At 35.6% G+C, this 22461-nt stretch overlaps 1 protein-coding gene across 1 annotated transcript; it reads right to left on the bottom strand.

The window, feature by feature from the left end:
- Positions 1-1903: 1903 nt before the first annotated feature.
- LOC132287180 (F-box protein At3g07870-like) lies at positions 1904-11407 on the bottom strand. The gene is made up of 2 exons (XM_059789714.1): positions 10104-11407; positions 1904-2803 (listed from the first exon to the last, which is right to left on the bottom strand). The coding sequence occupies exon 1, from the start codon at positions 11093-11095 to the stop codon at positions 10238-10240; it is 858 nt and encodes a 285-aa protein (XP_059645697.1). The 5' UTR covers positions 11096-11407; the 3' UTR covers positions 1904-2803; positions 10104-10237.
- Between the last annotated feature and the right edge of the window lie 11054 nt (positions 11408-22461).

Below are 22461 nucleotides of genomic sequence, written 5' to 3'. Positions count from 1 at the left end.
AAAAGAAAAGAAAAATGAAGAGAGGAGAGTGAGAAAGATAGGGTGCCGGGAGAGAGAGGAATGAGAGGCCAAAATGGTCTCTTGGATACCCAAAATACATTAGTGGTGGGTCCCATTACTAAAATCCCACCTTTGACTTTTCTTTTTACACCGCCAATATATATACATATACAACCATATAAAATCCACATAAAACACATTAAATAAGATGCATGAGATGTAAATTGACCCAACCAAAATTTTCGTACGCAACAATTCCGGTAGCAGGTCCCACACGGGACCGTCCGGCCAGAAAAAAAAAGAAAAAATGCAAAAATGACCACCATTGCATTTCAAAGAGTCCTGAAAAAAAGAAAAAATGCAAAAATGACCACCATTGCATTTCAAAGAGTCCTGAAAAAAAGAAAAAATGCAAAAATGACCACCATTGCATTTCAAAGAGTCCTGAACTTACTGGAATGCCCCAACCTACTCTTGGACACAACTGGCACATTTTACGGTATCCGGTAAGCAAAACGGTAAAAAGACGAAAATGCCCTTGAGATGGCAAAAATTCCAGAACAATGGAAAATGAGGAAAATCAGAAATGATACACTCTCGCTCAGGCTCCGGCTACTATGCCAACCCTTTTGCCGACTACTTCTCCGACTAAGTCACCGATGGCAGCTCCCGCTCATGTCATGGTGCCACTAACCTCCGTGTCAGTGAACTCACTCATTGTGGTGAGGGGCGTAGGAAAGAAGAAAGGCAGAATAAGAAGAAGAAGAAAGGGCAAAATTAAGGTTTTTAAATTTACTTTGTATCAATTTTGACCAAAAAGTGGTCAGATGGGCTTATTTGTACTTTTTTTTTTATTTATTTATTATTTTATAGAATGAAATACACATCTTAAAAAAGGAGGGACTATTATTGGTACACAAAACCTATATTACAGGAGGGTTTTCTGTACTTAACCTTAGTTTTCAGTGAGGAAGGTTCAGCTTAAATAAGGACTGGAATGTATAATCCCGTTTGAAAGTATAATTCTTAGGATTCGCATGAACCAAGAATCCAAAGTATGGTTTTAAGAATTCTGTTTTAAAACAAAGTAGACTGTAATTATATAAAATTCGGATATACATGACATTTTCTACTATTCATCAGAGTTTTGCAATAATATTTGCTTTAGACATTGTGAGACCATAAATGTGTCCGGGTAAGTTTACTAAATAGATTTGCTGCCTCTTTCTCTTCTAAAATGCAAATAACGTGATTTTGTGACTAAATAATATCATATTTGCATGAAGTTTAAAATGTAGAATATCGTGATGGCGCCATTTGTATTGTTTTGCACGAGTGTTGATTATAAGAAGAAGAGTTTAATCTTGATAGAAAATAGGATGAGAATTAATGAGAGATACTTATATTTCAAATTTTATGAGGGTTGATTATAAGAACATAATTTTATAGGATAAGAAAAAATGAGAGATAATTTGATATTTCAAATTTGAAATTTGAGATGTTGGAGAAAATTAAAATATGAAATCTTTTAAGAAAAGAAAAAAGTTATACATTTCAACATAAATGAATGGGTGGAGTAACAATAGCTGTTGTTTTAGAGTTCAAGATTCATTTTAAAGAATTATACGATTCTTTAATAACTTTTAATTAAACGTAGTTTAAGTATTTCAATCAGATTGTTCTCATTTGCTCAATTTAAAAAATGCTAAATTTTTCTTTTTCACAAAGAAAATTTTGGAATTAATGTCATGACCTTTGTTTCTGAATATAATGAACTGAAGGCAAAAACCATCCATTGCATTCTAGAGCTCCGTGAATCAATAGCAAAATAAATTACTTACCAGCTGATAATGAAGCTCTCACTTGAGCTGATTTAATGAACTTTGACTTGTCTGTTCGCATAACGAAAATGATACTTCGGAAATGACAATTTGAAAGAAAACTCTAAAACAAACAACTTGAGTGAAAGTAACGACTGATAAAAAGTAGCTAGAATATTGAAAGTATTGTTGTAATTGTACCTTATAAAAACTTCTTTTATAGCAATTTGATTTCAACACACTGCCCATTTCTTTTTCTCTTTTTTTTTTTTTTTTTTTTTTTTGCCCTGGCTGGGCTCCCTGTCAATTTGAAAGACCTTTGCATTCAAATTTTTAATTATTCTGTAAAAAGGTCGAAATTGTAATTTTCACAAGAAATTCCTAGACAAAGCTTAGAGCAAGCATGGGAAAGATATCATGAGTCATTACTTGGTTTAGTTGTCAAATACTTTCCATTCACCTAAATTTAAATAAGTCACACATCCACAATTACTAAAAGTAGGTAAAATATCAACTTTGAAAGGTATAGTTGCTCAAAATACCTAAACCTCCAGATATAGATTAGATAATAAAGTAGTTAATATAAGCATAAATTTAGCAACATCAATTTCCTTACCCTTCCTCCACCTATCAGATTTGAGCCCTGTTGAGTGTCTAACCTCTCTGATTCCTTTCTTCATATTGAAGTTTCTCTCTTTCCATAGACAAGGAGGCTCGGTGAGACCTTAGCCAAGCCAATGGAAATCAAAAAGAAAGATCAAAGAAGGATATCCCGTTTTACCTAAAAAAAAAAAAAGAAGGATATCCCGCCACTCTTCGCATCAAAGGATATCAAGCGGCCTTTCTCCCTATGTATTTTTTGGCTTCATGCTCCATTCATCAGTATCAGAATTACGATGAAAATGAATCAGATGCCATATCCCCTATCTTCTTCCACCAACGAAAGAGCTTTAGTCTCACCCACACCTTTGAATTTTGCACACCTACATCAAGAATCATAACATTAAGAAGCATAATCCAAATTTTCAAAAAAAAGACTGCCCCATATCCCATTTAATCACCCAGTCCACATAATTATTGCAACCGTAGAACCTATTCTTAGTTCTTTAGTTGTACTTTTACCAGCTATGGTTCATGGCATAATATTGCATTTTTTGCCAGCAAGGATCTGGAACTAAATAAATGCAGTCATGGATCCGATACAACATCAGCTACATGGGAAATCTTGGCATTCTCTTGGAACAGCAAGTTCACACATAGAACTTTCTTTAAGAAATAATTTGTCATTTACAGAATTCTCCATCACGCCTTTAGAACTATTGCGAAGATGATACATTGTTACTCTTTTATTTATTTTATATTAGACAACCTGCATGACTAAATATAAGGTTTTGTCCCTGATGCATGATTATAGCTACAACTGCTAGTAAATACGTTTAACAATAATAAAGAAAAAATTAAGTAGGTGAGCTCTACATTACCAAATATTAGAAAAATGCCCAAAGACACGGAAAGGAGAATGGAAGATACAATCAGGACCTAAAGATAAATAAACATGGGAAAACATTTACATATCTACACAAGAAGATGAGAAAAAGGCTTTGGAGCATCAGATTATAAAGCATATCTTAGAAAGTAATCATTTAGCATTAGAAGTTTCAGCTACGACAATTGCATTAAAAAAAAACATTTTGCTAAATCTTCCATATGGTTATTAGGATAGTACTATAAAAATAACACCATTGGTTTCTAGAAAAATTTGTGTAAATAATACCACGTCCATCTTTTTCTAAATAAAAAATGATAAATCAAATATAATAATGTATTATATATATATATATATATATATATATATATATATATAAAATAAAAATAAAAAAAGAAAAAGAAAAGGAAAAAACTTATAAGAAAAGAAAAAAACTATCTAAATTGAACTACATGCATACATATATGGCATCATCAACCTTATGTTCCGCCAATGTAGAATGCTTAAGGAAAAGGCTGGAAACAGAGCTAACCTTTGGCATAATTTTACACAAATCGATTGCTCTCAAGCTTGAAAGAATCTTTGGCACTAAGGGTTCACAAATGAAAATTCATACATTTTCATGTATTCCAATTCTTTAATAGACAGGACAATAAAAATAAATTAATTAATAGACAATTTATTTTTTGAATTATCTTAAAAATTTAAGCATATCTTATGAATGCTCCATATAGTACAAAATTGCCAACTAGAGCTTTAGAACATTGAGCTTAGCCCTGTGAGCAATACTGGCATTAGGTAAATTATTGAAGTTTGACAAATAATGCAAGTTAACCAATACAAACTGAAACAAAAATGAAAAAATAGTTTTAGAAGATAACAATCTCTTTTATATATCTACACACACACAAACACATATATAGATATATAAAACAAAAACGAACAACCAATGTCACTGGAAATTTCTTCCAAAAGATGTCAGTATTGTTTTCTCTATAAACGTCTTCACATAAGGATAAAATAAGCTATTGAGCATTTAAAAAGGCATTAAAGAAGCATGAAGAACGAGAATTAGCACCTCAACATGAAAATGAAAAATTATAAAAGGGAGAAACAAAGGATTGCAAATATAAGATGCATGGCAAAACTATCTCTGGGGTAAGGAACAATAAAATTATTCATCCAAAGAAGCAGTACAGATCTATATAAATGAACATATCAATGCTCAAATTCAATAACACCCAGTTTGCTAAGCTTGAAATAATAAGTTAAAAAGAGTTACAAGCAAAGCAATAAAATTAATTAATTAAATCAAATTATACTAAAAAGTAAAGAGAATCCTAACAAAAATAAATAAATTATAACCCCAAAAACAGAATCAAAGCACTCTCAACTAAATGTAATCATAAAGATTGTCAGGAAAGCAAGTGGAAGCTTCCTGACTCCAAAGAGTAGTTTTTTTTTTTTTTTTTTGAAAGGTAAAATCAATTTAATAAGAAAATAAGATATACAATACAAGTTAGCCCAGGCTAACCAAAATACAAAACCATGAGACCATACAAGTTAGCCCATGAGACAACTCGAAGCACAAAGCAAACAACCCAGCAAGAGTTACATTGACACAACACAAACACTAACAATCTATACCATATATTTTGAGTGTGCAGCTAATCTCCAAGTAAAAACACTAACAATCTATATCTATATACTTAAAAATAACTACCTCTCAAAATGGTGCAAGCTACGGACAAAGGAATTTATCATTGGGGCCCAACATACATATATCATGTCTATGAACTATTGGATGGCTTTTACATAATATTTCAAGATTTTTATTATACAAAAATTATGAGTAACTTGTCTGTAATCGAGAATCTTGAAACAATTGAATTTCCAAAAAAATCTTGCAGCTCCTATTAAGGAAATCTAAACTAAATACCAAGGAAATTAATACAATTCAAAGGATTGACTCATATAACCTCACCCAAATACAAATATTGATACGTATGAGAAGACATGATAAGATTGATATTTCAGAAAGAGGTTGAGGAAATGTAATTGCTAAAAATTTTAGTGTCTTACATTCACAGCAAGTTATCCAACTGGACACATTATCCAACAATATCTTTTGACGTTGATGCATGTCATAAAACACAAGTCTACTTAAAAGATGGTCACTTAAAAATAAATGTCATTGAAAACAAGTTCTAGGAGAAAAGAGGAAGCTGCAAAGAGGAAAGATTCATATATTTTTTTCATGATTTCCAAATACGAAAAAAAAAAAATATATATATATATATATATATGAATATAAGACATCAATATCAAAATCTAAGAAAGAAGAGAAGGGTTGTTTATGCCATCACTGTGTTACAAAATGACAATGCAGAAAGCTCTATGGATCAATTTGTTATTAGAGACGGATTCTAGAGCTGTGCCTACTGTGGAGTTTTCTTCTTTTCAACCAAGGGTTATGGTTTCTGAGGATGAAAAAAGAATATTTCACGCTAAGGTTTCTGAAGAGAATATAAAGCAAGTGGCGATGCTAGTCAAGATAAGGCTCTTGGGCCTGATGGCTATCCAAACAGAATTTATCAAAGGTTCTGGAATATTGTGAAGGGTGACTTGATTAAAGTGATTCAATGGTTCTTCAGTAAGAACACTTTACCTTTGGGGGTTAACAGCACTTTCCTTACCCTTACACCTAAAAAATGCTTTAAGGGTGATGGACTATAGGACTCTCTCTCTTTGAACTTCCATGTATAAATTTATTACAAAGATAATGGCTAATAGGTTGTCTATGATCCTTTTGTGGCTGCCTGGGAAAGAACATGCAGCATTCATGAGAGGAAGAAAATTTCAAGGTAACATTATTACTGTTCATCATATTCTCGAAGGATTTTAAAAAAAGATTCTAATCCTTCCATGGCTTTTAAAATTGATCTTCATAAAGCCTATGATTCTGTTTCATGGGATTTTTTGAGATCTATTTAGGTTGGTATGGATTTGGGGATGGTTGGATAGAATGGGTAATGAATTGTGTATCTTCAGTCTCTTTCTGTGTTTTGGTCAATGGAGTTCCTTCTGGTTTCTTCCAAGCAAGCAGAGGGTTGAGGCAAGGATGCCCTTTGTCACCTCTTCTTTTCACTCTGGTGACAAATTTTTTTTCCAATTTGATGCTCAAAAAGATTAATGAAGGTGAATTAGAGCTCTGTAGCTTACTGAGGAAAGTGGGTTCTGAGTCTTTTTTATTATTATTTTTATAATAAGATTTCATAAAAGGCGCTCAAGAGGGGAGCGCTCCCAAAGTATACACAACACGCCAAAGGCAAAAACTAAAGCTTTAAGCTATCCAAAAAATCCAAAAGATACCCCAAAGATTTACAATTACGCCCGTTAACCCAAAAGAATATAGTATGCAGTACGCTATACTTGAGAGACCAAATAGGAGTCTCCTATTTCTCTCACGCCACAAAGGGGAGTGGCCCTCCAAACAACCCTTGCTCAGCTCTCCACAAGACACCCTTTCCAAGCCTCAATCATATCCAAAGTGGTTCTTGGGAACACCCAAGGCATGCCAAAAGCCTCTATGAGAAATGCCAGGGTGATATCTGAAAGTCAGCAAAGATAAGAGTTATGTGTTTTTTCTAAAGATGTAAGGAGAAGATGTTTTCCTGTTACCTATTTAGGGTTACCTTTGGTTGATAGAAAGCTGAATAAGAATTACTGTACTAATTTGATTGATAAGGCATCAAGGGTATCAACCAAATTATCCATCATCTTCCTTTGGCAGGGAGAGCTGAATTGATAAAATCTGTTGTTTCATGTTTCTTTTACTACTGGTCTGCAGTGTACTCTATTTCTGTTGGGGTTCAATGCATCTCGAAGAGAAAAAATTAAAAACTTATTTTGGCTCAAGAGAGCAAAAGTGCATTTGTTAAAGTGCAAGGTTGTCACTTTTCCAAAAGCAAAAACGAGGGGGGGGGGGGGGGGGGGGGGGGGGGGGGGTGTGGGGTGTTGGAGAACCTAATAATGAATATGAGCTCTTCGGGCTTTGGTATAAGAAGTTTGAAGTCTATTGATTTCTCAGCCAGGTGTGTTTTGGCCTGGGATTTCATTCAATCCAAAGAGTCTCTTTGAATTGCATGGTTCAGGGATAAATACCTGAAGAAGGCTAAATTCTGGAATTGTAATGCTAAAATTTATGATTCTGCTATATTGAAGAGTATCATCCATGTAAGGGAGTTCATGTTGGAGCATTTGGACTTTAAAGTGGGGAATGGTTTTATGTTGGAGCATTTGGACTTTAAAGTGGGGAATGGTCTTATGTTTAGTCAACCCTTGGTTCCATGGTAGTACTATTTTGCAAACCTTTGGTTCCAGAGTTGTTGAGGAATTTGCCAGAGATGCTTTATTAGCAGTGTCGTTTAATTCTGGCCAGTGTTCTGTTCCTCAGAATTGGCCTAATGGGATTTATGACGTTCTGATTACTTCAAGAAGTAGTGGTGAACATGATAGAATCATGTGGAAATATGGCCAGTGAAGTTTCAAATCAGCATGGAATAAGGGTAGAAATATGGGTCCTACAATCAATTGGGACGGGTTGGTTTGGGGTCACTGCAGGCCAAGGATAACAACAGCCTTGGTCATGCATCATTCCATTCCTTCTGATCACACTTGCAGAGAAGGGGTATTACCCTTGTGTCTATTTGTCATAATTGTCTAAATGGGGATGGTACTATGGATCATCTATTTTGGAATTGTTCGTTTTCTCAACAAGTTTGGCACTGGTTTGCTTATATATGTAATTGGGAATTACTTATCAAAAAATATATATATGTAATTGGGAATTCTTTGATGCTGTGTAGTGGTTCCTGTGTTTTCCTCTTCTTCTACTTAGAAGATCTTGGTGATCAGAGATTTTTTACTGCTATTCCAGAGATGTTGCCATGGAGGGTTGTTTTGAGGTTCTGCACTACATGGGTTGGAGGTTACAGGACTTGAGGAGTATCTTCTGATTAGGTTTGGTGTCTCTGTTCTGTGAGCTTCAGCTGGTTTGTTAGATGCGTTTATGCTGTGTTTTTTTATTCTGTTTGGTGAGTTCTTAGCACTCACCTTTCTCTTTTGTATCATATTGTAGTGTTGTATTTTAATAAAATTAACCATTTCAGGAAAATAAAAAAATAAAAAAACCTATTGACTTAACATTTCCAATGCTTAGATTGAACAAACACCTTGTTAGCCAAGCTTGAAATAATAAGTTTAAAAAGCTATACCAAAAACATTATATAATGAAATCAAATTAAATTAAATTAAAACGCACAAAAATCCAAACAAGAATGAATGAAATATAACATTAAAAAAAAAAACCAAAACAGGCTAAAGAGCTTTGTAATCTAGTTATAAGTTTCGTAATGATAAAGTTTGTCAACAAAGCAAGTGAAGGTGTCCAGGCACTAAAGAATAGTTAACTAAAACCAATGCCGGATATTTTGTACATGCAGTCGTGCACATATGCATTAGCAACAACAAAATGTTGCACCTAATCTGCACATCCAAACACTGACATTCTATATGCTATACACTTGAAAAGTAATACATGACATGATTAGTCATCATGAATTTCTAATTAAATCTTTCAGTAATCATTTATGCTTTAAAAAAGTTGAACTGCCTCTCAAAAGGGTGTAAATTAGAGAAGAAGTCAATAACTTTTCATTGGGGGGCCAATGTATATGTATCATGCATTCAGGAAGAAAAAAATGTGTATGTATCATGTTTAGGAAGTATTAGGGACACAATGACTAGTCGAATATAATAGCTTATGTGTCATTCTCACTTGCAAACTTTTTTTTTTTGTTTTTGGGTAAGTCAATATTTATTCAAAAAAGAAGAAACAATGCAGGCTACCAAACAGCGGCCCAAAAGAAGCAACAAGAAAGAAGGCCCAAACAAAGCCTGAAGGCAGCAACAAACTCCACAAAAGGAGGAGGAACTACAAGAAAAAACACACAGAAAGCACAACACAGAGCATATGACTCCTTACCAATTGTAGCAACATTCTTAATTAAAAACAAGTGAAATTGAATTTCAGTCTAATAGAGAACTAGCCATGTTATTTAAATTTCATCATTAACAAAATCTAGAAAAAAAAAAAAAAACAGCAGTACGTTTAAGCCATTTTAACTAGTCCTTATAATTCATTCACAAAACCTTGTTAATACCCTCTGCATGCCCCCAACTCATTCCTACGCAACCCCACACCCAAACAAGAAAAGGGGAAAAAAAAAAAAAACTCATTTTTCTCACCCCTAACCAACATTGCAAAAAATAAAATAAATAAATAATTCATTAAAATAAATTTAAGTCATATATGCTAGCTGCCATTTTTTTTACTTGTACACAATCATTGGCAAGCACAATGTTAACCGAGATCTAGTAAGTTCCGAAAAAAAAAAAAAAAAAATTAAGGCTGAAAGATATATATATATATATATATATATATATATATATATATATATATATAAAGGGAATCAGTGCACGAGGCCCTGCCATTACAAAAAGATTTATATATATTTCCCATAATTTTCAAGTGCAAATTAGTAATGAAGTGTATGAAAAAGTAAAAATCCGTGCACGAGACTCCCGCCATTATAAAAAGATTGATATATATTTCTCATAATTTTCCAGCAAATTAGTAATGAAGTAGATGAATAAGTGAGAGTTATTATCATTAAAAGCTATAAATATATTGAACCGTTAAAGTGAATGTAAATTGCAAACAAGCAGATCCTCACCTTGAACTCATGTTCAGCACGACCACATTATCTCCAACAATGGCTTCCTTAAGTGAAACGAAACTGGGAACATAAGCAATTGCTTTAAATTTTGATTCAGAACCACGAATCTTAAGATATTTAAATTTTGGTATTTAAGGGTCATAACAAATCAGAGCACATGTATCATAATGAAACAGCAATACTTCCCCATTTTTCAAGTAATTTATTGGCTGATATAAACCATAAGGCCAACTCTGATCAGGTTGATTACGAATAGAAAACATCTTTGTCCAAGATTTCCCAACACCATATTTCTTCATAACCCATATATAAATGGGATCATAATTGGCATCACATATGCATAGACAACCATCTAGCACTCCCATGGACACATTATGCACCACACCCAAATCAACGATGTAGTTTGCATAACATTTTTGATATTGACGAGGCGAAGAAAATAATTTAAACTGCTCCTTGTCAAAGCTAAAACAAACTATATTAAGCGTACGGCTATGTCCCCGAAATTCTTGATAGAGCAACCAATGGACACATCCCTCCAGATAAGTGGGAAACGTTAGGTTACAATATAAAAAGGGAGCATCACCAATGCTTTTCCATGATCCTTCGCCGAGTGTGCATATCTCAATCCCGGAACTATAATTTATCCACCCCGTTTCGGGTGTGCAACAGCTCATGCGCGCGCCACCCCTAGCCCGAGCAGCAAACTGCCGTTCAAACATTCTAATCACCTTGTATTGATTAGTTCTCGGACTGAAGCCAAACCCACAATCAACAAAATATTGGGTTTTCTTGGAAGGCCTTCCTTTACCCACAGGAAGGTTTATATACTCACCCGTGATCGGATTACACACAACAACAGGTTCATTACTGGTTGGTTCAGACAACCAGAGGAAACCATTGCACGAATTCACAATTTTGAAATTTCGATCCTTGGGTGTGACTCTGATGTCGCTTTTCCTTTTAACCCCATTTGGGTAACGACCCATGTGTGCAAGCTTTATATGAGGGTCGCATCGGAAACCGCGATCGCCGTCGCAGATGCAGTATCCAAGATCGAAATTGTGGCATTCTTGAGGCTCAACCAAATGAAGTGTTGTTGAATCCGAGGTCTGAAGCAGAGCGCAGGGCTCTGCCTTCGCAGAGAGCAGCTTGGCGAATTGGGGATCAGAGATTACAGTGCGCCAAGATTTGCAAAGGCATTTGCAAATTAGAATACTCTTTACAGGGAGCTTCAGTAGAATATCGTCGATGATGGGTCTCGGAAGATAATTGCCTTCCTGGGTTGAATTTCTTTTTCCTTTTCATGGCTGCTGTTATATGATGAATCTGTGAAATAGATTTGGAGGTCAGTGACAGATAATATAAAACCCTAGCCCCGATGAAAGAATTATCTCAAAGACAAACAAAACCCTGGTTATCAATAAAGAGAGAGAGTTACCGCTTAAATAGGGCAGTATATATTGGCATATAATAAAATTACAAAAGAACCCTGCACTGCTTAATATTTTGTTCTTATATTATTTTAGTATCATAAATTGTCGCTGTCCCTTTCTGTCTTTTACCTCTCGGACTCTTCGAATTCTAATTTGTTTACAATTTTCTCATATGGTCCCTCGAATTAAAATTAAAAAACAAAAAAATACCAGAATTTTTATACAAGAGATCTATAGAAATTTTTCATTCATAATTTTTCTTACCTATACCATGTAGGATTGTAGACAGAAACGGAGGGAGCTAAAGTCCAGGTGCAAAATATAAAAAGTGCCCCCATTCAATTTTCTCTTTTCTTTATAATATTCTATATATGTTTTTTTTTCCTCTTAAATAAGTTTCCTTAATCTTTATATTCTATATTTATAATTAATTTAATCCTAAAAATATAACTCTCTCTCTCTCTCTATATATATATATAGATATATACTCATAAACATTAAGTTATATGTATAGACATTATACTATGTATATGTTAAGGTACACAATATTACAAAATGTGCCCCCTGAACAAATTTTTTGGCTCCTTGATTATAGGTTGTGATAACTAAAATTATTCGCAAAAAGATATTATTGTTGTTATTGACATTTTTGTCATTTTGTTATTATATAATTTAAAAAAAAAAAAAAAAAAAAAAAAAATCATGCAGACCATGTGATAAAGTAATGTTTACGACGTGATGACATATTTACGAAATATGACTCCTACTTTTGTTGTTGATATCATGACATATTCAATGGTATGCAAGTGTCAAGTAAGTATTTGAGACATCCCTTAGAAGAGTTCGTAATATCAAAAATAATTGTTACAAAAATTATTAGGATTTGACAAATAGGTTGGAGATGTTCTTAAGTTGTCTTTTAAAGTGTAAAATAGGATTAGGTTGTAATATTCCCTTCTTTTTTTATCCTATCTCTCACTGTTTCAGAAATCTTACTCCCTGTTTTCACCTTTCTTTGAATTCCATTCATTGACTATTTATCTCATATTATCTCGGATTAAAATTATCAACAAAGCCAAATTTTTCTCCCTCTTGTTCTCTCTCGAATTAAAAGTTAACAACCAAGTTTAATATTTTCACTTTAACATTTTAGCATTCATCCATTGTCATGATATTAACAACAAAAGCATTATAATCCTTACATATTGTTGGTGGGACACAAATAAAAAATAAAAAATAAAACCAACAAAAAAAAAAACAAAAATGAGAAAAGAATAATAAAGTTTCCTCAGCTTAGATAAGGAGTCAGATGTATAATTCCTTTAATTTTTTTACTATTATAATCCATTTCAAAGTATAATCTTTATGATTCGCATGAACGGAGAAACTAGACTATATATAGTTTTAGGAATTCTATTTAAGACAAAGTAGATTCTAATATAATATGGTTTGAGTACGTAGACATTACATTTTTTACTATTCATCAGCATTTTGCAAGAATATTTGCTTTAGACATTGTGAGGCTATAAATGTGTCTGGTAAGCTTGCTAAATAGATTTGTTGCCTCTTTCTCTTCTAAAATGCAAATATCGTGATTTTGTGACTAAATAATATCATATTTGCATGAAAATGAACATTGTGACAGTGGTGTGATTTCCATTGTTTTGCACGAGTAGTGTTGATTATAAGAATGTCTCTTTTAAAATGCAAATATCGTGATTTTGTTGTAAATTATAATTAATTCGTGTTAAACCATTCATCACAAATAAATACGAACCACACAATTTTAGAACTTCATTATTTTCACATATCTATAATGCATAAATAAATATAGTTAATTATAAATACATCGATCTGTGATTGCAAATATCGTAGCGATCAAGTCCAATGTCGAGATCCTTTCTGCGGAACGAACAACGTGTTAAATTGCAATAGTCAAAACGTGGAAACCGATTTCTCTATCTTAACCTTTTGTACACATAAAACTTTGACGTGTTGTATCATTAATTGTACATAATTGATGGAGTATATGTACTTTTATAAAGGCAGAGAGATGACCAGTTTTCCTTTTAGTAACATAATTATACTTTTCATCAAAGTAAGAATTAAGAAAGGAAAACACTTCTCCAATAAGTAATTATCAAAAAGGTAATTTATAAGTTGACTAAATAATATAATATTAATCTGATATCTATTTTATTTAACCACCAAAAAATATGTCACATGTCCAAATCATGATGTGGGCCATAATTAAATAAATAATCTTACATTCTCCCACTTAGCACATATGATAATTTCTGTAGTGGTTTAGTAAAATAGTCATTAGTGTACACTATAAATCAAATTGACTCATTAAGTTGGTCATTATAAATACCATGATAAATAAACTACTAATGCGAGTCATAGCGGTTATATGTCCTTAAATGACACAATCCCTTCCATGTACCACAACACTAGTAACATATTCAACAGTTTATAAATGACAAATATCAATAATGATCTAATAATAATGTCTTTTCCAAGACTATTCCTATTACCATTTATTAAAGTAATACGTACATGTATATTAATTAATAGAAAATATCATAAACACGTTTAATCAACGCAAAATGTCAAATATATATAGGCATTGTTAAGTAATCTACAATTAAAAAATAATCATCATTGACTACATTCAAGACCCATTCTTTTAACATGTTCTATAAATGTCTTGGGTGGTAGTCCATTCGTTAATGGATTGCAATCATAAGTTGTGTGCTTATATATTCAATAGACATTCGTTGTTTCTATACATCTTCTTTAACATAATTCCATAAGAGTACGATTACGCCTTACAACTACACGCTTCTGCTGTGGCATGTATAACAAAGTGAATTAAGCACAAATGCCATATAATTCAAGGAGTTTAGCAAACGGTTAGAGTATTAACCCGTTTCATCATACTTTCAATAATATTCACCACCTCTATATGACCTTATGATTTTCACTTTTTCTATCTAGTTATTTTTCAACCTCATTTATGTATATTTCAAGAGTACCCTTGAGGTTTTTCATGCAACAAATAGATATATCCATAATGTGAAAATTAACTATAAAGGCAATAAAATATTTTTCTCCACCAAAAGATGGAACATCAGAAGGTCTACAAATGTCTTTATGAATAATTTCAAAAAACCATATACTTATTATGGCTCATTTCTTTGTGCGTTTGGTTTGTTTACCCTTAATACAATCTACACACACACCAAAATCAATAAAGTTTAGATTCAGAAGAATCACATCCTCTACTAATTTTTTTAATCTTTCACTAGATATTGACCTAGTCTTTTATGCCACAAGGACGATAAATTTTCTATTAATTAAGTTACGCTTAATTCTAACATTATGATGCAAGATCAAAAGGTCTTTAATAAATAAGCTATCAAGTTTGAATTTACAGAAATTATCAACAATAATACCATAACTCACAAATTAAAATTTCTTAAATAAACATCATTATCAAATTTAAATGAAAAATCATTAACATAAAGTCTTGAAATAAAATCAAATTATGGGAAATTGAATAAATATAAAAAGTTTAAAGTAATTTAAATAAAATCCATTATCTAACATTAAACATAATGTTACAATGGTTTCAACAAAACTTTTTCTCAATTATCATAAATAAGAAATTCTTATTTAAATTTGTGATTTAGGCCATAAGAAATTATTCCATCTATTACAAACATAAACATTAGTACTTAATGTAACGACCCAAATCCTCATGGATCCAGATCATTAAACGGGTCTTAACCCGACCCAAAAACATCCAATAGCAACACGGTCATTTCACATTAAATTTAAATGTCGAGGTCCAAAAAGGGCAAGATGGTAAATTACCATAATTCCATAAATTGGGACTCAAGGGTATAACAGTCATTTACTTGTATCACGTAACTATTAAAATAAGGTTGAGGGCAATATAGTCCTTTTGGTAGTTAAAATGTAATTATGGCATTTTAATGGGTTATAAAATAATTACGTGAAACCTCACTTGGGTGCGAAAGTGCAATTTGGGAAACTAAACACATATTACATAAGTAACATAAACCGGTCGATGTATATGCATCATACGTTGACTGGTTTGGGACATGAACAGTGGAAATGCCCACTGTCATGATACCGGTCGACGTATGGGAAGCCATACGTTGACTGGTTTGGAAGGTGAGTTACAATGGATACCGGTCGACGTATGGGAAAGCATACGTCGAATGGTTTGGGACATGATACCGGTCGACGTATAGGATGCCAAACGTCGACTGGTTTGGGACGTGAACTACTCAAACACAAGATACCTGTCGACCGGTTCTGGGAAATCTTCACTTCCACTTCCCACTGTCCTGTGTAACCCACGTACATCAACAATTGATAATTCAAAGACCCACGCCACTACACGTACTTGTAATTTTTTTTAATACATTTCAACAATAATTTCAAGTACAACCACCACGTTATTAACGTAATTTACCACACGTCATTAAAATACACTAGGGGATTTAGTGTAATTAAAAGTTAATTACATTTTAACATCAAATAAAAATACCACAACCATCAACAACATGAATCACCACATGTTACTTAAATACACAAAAGGCTTATGATTGAATAAAACTTAATTACATTATCCAATGGCCATAATTGCAAACTTATTTACATTCTCAAAAAAAAAAACTATGATTATACATGAAATGGCCAAATACTAAATAGCAAAAATCATCTCCTAACAACTTTCAATTTTGAGGTGGATTGGCATCCGCCGGTTCTTTTCCAAGACCTGAAAAAAAAGATATATATAGTAGGGTGAGCTATATGCTCAGTAGGTGACACTTAAGACATGCGTCTTGGGTCCCTGTGAATCCAATCAAAGCATAGGCCAATGGGAAATAGGGAACATGCAACATAGGGGATTAATACATCTTTCCATCCAAATTCGAATACAAAGAATGTAATGCCGTGGAATGCGAATTCATGCCAATGTCACTCCCCATTTTCATTCTCAAAATCATTACTTTCAAACTGTTAATACAGCCCGCCCTTTGGTGACCCCACCGCGACACAAGAAAAGGATTGGCTAATGTCCCTGACCCTTGGTAACCCCGCGGCGTCATTATAGGGCCCAGCTAGCTCAACCACGCTAGGGCGACTCCCTAGTCCCCTCTAGGCTATATTAACCTCCGGCCCGTTGGTAACCCCGCAGCGACCAGGTTTGCATAAAACCATTTTATCCAAAACACTTCCCCGAAATTCCCGATTTCATTTCGGGACAAATTTCTCCCATTTCATGCAACCCAATGGTACATGTATGCACATATATTCCATACTCCCAATATTATGGCATTTAAAGAATCCCCAATCAAGCATACATCAAGTTCAACATTTCTCGATAGATCATCAACATAATAAACACAACAAAGCACAATCTAGACATACTTTTCACATAAAACAAGTCATATTCAAGATCATGAAATTCTCTAGACATCACTTACACAACGTCAAAGAAATAAATTCTCAATTTAAGCATGTTTATTATACAAAGAATGTAAAATTCACAAAAGAGCAAGAACATCATGAATTAAGGGTCCCTACCTCAAGTTTGCACCAAAACCCTAACAATGGGTCCTCAAATTCGAACTCCAAAGGAAGGCTCAAAACTAAAATTATTGGTATGAGTGCATAGAGCTCGTCGTGCTCTCCGTTTTGCCTCCAACAGCACCTTAATCCGCCAAGTAATGAGAGAGTAATCGAGTCTTAAAGATTGGCTTGAAAAAGAAAGAGAAAATGCAAGTTTGAGAGAGTGGAAGAGAGAGTAGCGGGGAGAGAGAATGAGTGAGAGACCAAAAATGGTCTCTAGCCACTTATTTGAGATAGTGGTAGGCCCCTCCACTATGAATTTCTTTTCCATTTTCTTTTACTTCAATTCTTACACCACACACAAAAATGCACCATATGAATGCTACATAAATCATATAAAATTAAATGCAACTAGACCCAACCACAATCCCGTACGCAACATGTGAAAAGACAGAAATACCCCTACGACAACAAGATTTCTAGAAAACGGAAAATGCCGAAAATCGGAAACGTCACAATCTCCCCAACTTAAAAGGATTTCGTCCCCGAAATCAAGCCATACCTGGGGAAGAGAACAACTATGGGTACTTGGAGCGAACCTGCTATTCCAGCTCCCAAGTAGCCTCTTCGACTCCATGGTGTCTCCAAAGAACCTTCACTAACGATATCGTCTTACCCCTTAACACTTTCTGTCGTGTGTCAAGGATTTGAACTGGTCCCTCTTCATAGGAGACATCCTCATCAATGTCCACATCGACCTCATCTAAAATGTGAGATGGATCTGGTTCATACTTCCATAGCATTGACACATAAAAAATGTTATGGACTCTATCCATCTGTGGTGGCAAGGCAAGCCTGTAGGCAACCTCTCCTATACGGTCCAAAATCTCAAACGGTCTTATAAATCGTGGCGACAACTTGCCACTTTTCCCAAATCTCATCAAACCTTTCCGTGGGGAAACCCATAGAAAAACATGGTCTCCTACTTCAAAAGCTAGAGGTCGTCTCTGCTTATCTTCATAGCTCTTCTGTTGGTTCTGAGCTGTGAGCAACCTCTGTCTGATCAATTTAATTTTCTCGATAGTCTCGAGTACAATATCGGGTCCTAAAGCGGCTGTCTCGCCTACCTCAGTCCAACAAACTGGAGACCTACATGGTCTACCATACAACGCCTCAAATGGAGCCATCTCTATACTCGTCTGATAACTGTTGTTGTAGGCAAACTCAATGAGTGGTAGATGATCTTCCCAACTGCCACCCAAGTCAAGCACATATGCTCGGAGCATATCCTCCAAGATCTGGATAGTACACTCCGACTGGCCGTCTGTCTGTGGATAGAATGCCGTACTAAGATTCAACGCTGAACCAAACGCTGTTTGAAGTCCTTTCCAAAACTTTGAAGTAAACTTGGCATCCCTATCTGAAACAATGGTTACTGAAACTCCATGTAACCTTACAATCTCTTTCACATATAGAGCACCAAGTGCTTCTGCATCATCTGTTGCCTTAATAGGCAAAAAGTGAGCCGTCTTGGTCAATCTGCCAATGATGACCCATACGGCCTCGTTGCCTCTTCGTGACCTTGGAAAACCTGTCACAAAATCCATTGCGATATGCTCCTATCTCCACTGCGCTACAGGCAATGGTTGCAATAACCCTGCTGGTCTCTGATGCTCGGCCTTCACCTGTTGACAGGTAAGGCACTTAGCCACAAACTGCACAACATCCTTCTTCATCCCATTCCACCAATTCTGACGTCTCAAATTGTGATACATTTTTGTACCACCTGGATAAACTACAAAGCGGGAAGTGTGAAACTCCCGAAGAACATCCTCACGACAAACCATGGGGACAACCAACAAATCTCTAAACCGTAGACCCCCATCTACATGCAAGGTCCAATCTTTCACTGTCTCACCACTGGAGAGTAAAGTGTAAATTGCATCCAAATCCGAATCCTGTCTCTGTGACTCAATCACTCGTCTGACAAGAGTAGGCTTAGCCACAAGACTAAATAAGAAGGCTGGTTCACTGTCACCATCATCGTCAAAACATTGCAATCCCATCTCTGCCAAACTTTCAAGCATCTTCCACTTTCGGATAGCCAAACCGGCCAAAACACCACGAGATTTTCTGCTTAAGGCATCAGCTACAACACTTGCCTTGCCCGGATGATACTGCAAATCAAAGTTGTAATCTTCCAAGTATTTGACCCATCGTCTCTGTCTATTGTTCAAGTCCTTTTAGGAGAACAGGTACTTGAGACTTTTATGATCTGAGTACACCTCGAATCTCTCACCATACAAGTAGTGTCTCCAACACTTCAGAGCAAACACCACTGCCGCCAACTCCAAATCATGAGTAGGGTAGTTGTACTCATGAGTCTTTAACTGTCGAGACCCATAAGCCACTACTCTACCATCTTGCATCAACACACATCCCAAGCCATCGCGTGAAGCATCACAATAAATCACATAACCCAAGCCACGCTCAGGTATCACCAACACTGGAACCGTAGTTAGCCTTGTCTTCAACTCCTGAAAGGATGACTCACAGGCTTCATTCCATGTAAACTTGATCATTTTCCGGGTCAAACGGGTCATAGGCACTGCCAAACGAGAGAAATCTTTCACAAATCTTCGATAGTAACCCGCTAGACTAAGAAAACTATGGATCTCAAACACATTCTTGGGTTGCTCCCAAGTCAAAACTGCTTCAATCTTCGATGGATCAACCGACACTCCACCCTCCGAAACAACATGTCCCAAAAACTTCACCTCTTGTAGCCAAAACTCACACTTCTCATATTTGGCATACAATCGGTGCTCCCGCAAAATTTGCAGCACGATACTCAAATGGACCTCGTGCTCATCCCGAGTCCGCGAGTACACAAGAATGTCATCCACGAAAACTACCACAAACTGGTCCAAGTAACCGTGGAAGACGCGGTTCATTAAGTCTATGAATGCTGTTGGTGCATTAGTCAAGCCAAATGGCATAACAAGGAACTCATAATGTCCATACCGAGTACGGAACGCTGTCTTCGGGATATCCTCATCCTAACTCGCAACTGATAGTAGCCAGATCTTAAATCAATCTTCGAGAAACAACTGGCTCCCCTCAACTAAGCAAATAAATCGTCTATCCTTGGCAAAGGATACTTGTTCTTGATGGTGGCATGATTCAATTTCCGATAATCGATGCACAACCTCAAAGAATCATCTTTCTTCTTAGCAAACAAGACCGGTGCGCCCCACGGTGACACACTCAGTCAGATGAAACCTTTCATCCTTAAATCATCAAGCTGCCTCTTTAATTCTTCCAACTCAACCGGTGCCATACGATACAGTGCCATAGAAATCGGCGCGGTACTAGGCATCAGATCAATAGTGAATTGCACTTCTCGGTGGGGAGGCAACTCCGTTAAATCCTTTGGAAACACATCTAGAAAATTACAAACAACCGCCGGATAACTTTCTCCCACAACATTATCTTCTTCGGCTAGAAGACTAGCCAAGAAGTAATCACCACGACTCCGTTGATGAATTCCATATAATGATAAAGGCTGGGAATCACTCCGATCTCCCATGAAAAAAAATAGTCTCCTTCTGGAGTGCAAACTGAAATTCTCCATTTAAAACAATCAATCATCACCCAGAAGAAAGCTAACTAGTCCATCCCGAGAATGACATCAAAGTTAGTCATCTCTAGGAGGATAAGGTCAAACACAAAAGTCCGCCCGACTATCACAATGGGACAATCCCGCACAACTCGGCTCAAAGACACTGAAACCCCAACCGGCGTATCAACACATAACGCCCGATCCAAGAAACTAACCTCTAACCCCGATGCAAGTGCAAATGATGATGAAATGAAAGAATGAGATACACCAAAGTCAAAAAGAATACGTGCCCAAGAGCTAAACACTGGAAAGATACCTCGGAGAACTGACGGTCCAGGAGATGGATCAGTAGGTGCAAGTGCAAAGACACGTCCCTGCTGTGCCTGTGCTTGAGAACCACCAATCTGAACACCAGATTCCTGTGCCGACACAGTAGGAGTATCCCTCCTAGCTGGTTGAGAACCTTGAGAAGACATGGTAGGTTGTGATGGTGGCGGTGGTCTAAAACCTGACTGAACTATAGCCAACTGTGACGGTCTCTGCCATGACCCTCTGCCACTACCAATGCATGCTCCCTGACTCGGACAATCTCAAATCAAGTGACCCTGCTGGCCACACCCATAACAAATTCTTGGAGCTGAAGAAACTGAGGACGATCTCATAGGATAACTGGACTTGTAATGTCCGGGTTGCTGACACTGAAAACAAACAACTCCACCCCTGTCAAACCCAGCTGGTATAGGAGTGATAAGAGCAGATCGTGCAAACTGTTGCCCCTGAAACTGAAAGGACCACCCTTATTCCTCTTCCAAGAAGATCTCTCTGAAGATGGCCCTACACCTCTCTTTTGCTTCAATTGCTCTCTTCTATCCTTCTCTCTATTATCAGCCTCCAGCATTAAAGCCCTTTCCACTGCTTCAGAGTAAACCTTAATGAACTGTGCCGTGATCAACGGCCTCATCCGATCATTAAGACCGGAAACAAACTTCCGAGTTTTGTTAGCTTCATCTCTCACCATTTCTGGAGCAAAACGGGAGAGTGAGGTGAACTTGTTCTCATATTCCGCCACTAACATGCTCCCTTGAATAAGGTTATGAAACTGGTCTTGTAACTCCCATCTTTTAGAAGTCAGAAAATATTTTTCATAAAACAATTCCTTGAACTTATCCCAACCCATCTCCTCCACCTTGTACCGGCTCGTAACCGACTTCCACCATAGTTTGGCATCCTTAGCAAACTTATAAGTTACTAGGATGATCTTCAAGTGATCCTCTATCACATCCATTGAGGTCAACTGAGTTTTAACTTGATCCATGTAGTCGTCTGCTACCATTGGATCTGCACTGCCCTCAAACATAACCTGCGTCAACTAAGAAAATCCCTTAATGATCTTGAGACGCTTCTAAGCTGGCATCTCCTTAACTTGAACTGTAGGTTGTGGTACCGATTGTGACTGAGCAGCAATCGTTGCCCTCACGGCACTTTGCAATAAACGATTTGTAATACCCCGTAATTTTAAAGAATATATTTAAATTAATCTTGTGTTAGGTTAATTAATTTTATTTATTTGTGCATACTACATTATTATATTATGTTCATTTAATTGTGCATGTAAAGTGATTGTGTATGTTAAAATAGTAAATTTATTCATTTAATTATGCATGTATTATTAATAATAATTTCATTT

Source organism: Cornus florida, unplaced genomic scaffold, assembly GCF_030987335.1.
Source record: "Cornus florida cultivar Cherokee Brave unplaced genomic scaffold, ASM3098733v1 CherokeeBrave_3.0.0_Hap2_Chr02, whole genome shotgun sequence".
Lineage (NCBI taxonomy): Eukaryota > Viridiplantae > Streptophyta > Magnoliopsida > Cornales > Cornaceae > Cornus > Cornus florida.
This window is presented reverse-complemented; position numbering and strand designations above follow the sequence as displayed.

What these genes read in the sequence shown, in the direction of transcription:
- LOC132287180 (XM_059789714.1), bottom strand. Translation starts at nt 11,095, where the DNA reads ATGGGTCGTTACCCAAATGGGGTTAAAAGGAAAAGCGACATCAGAGTC.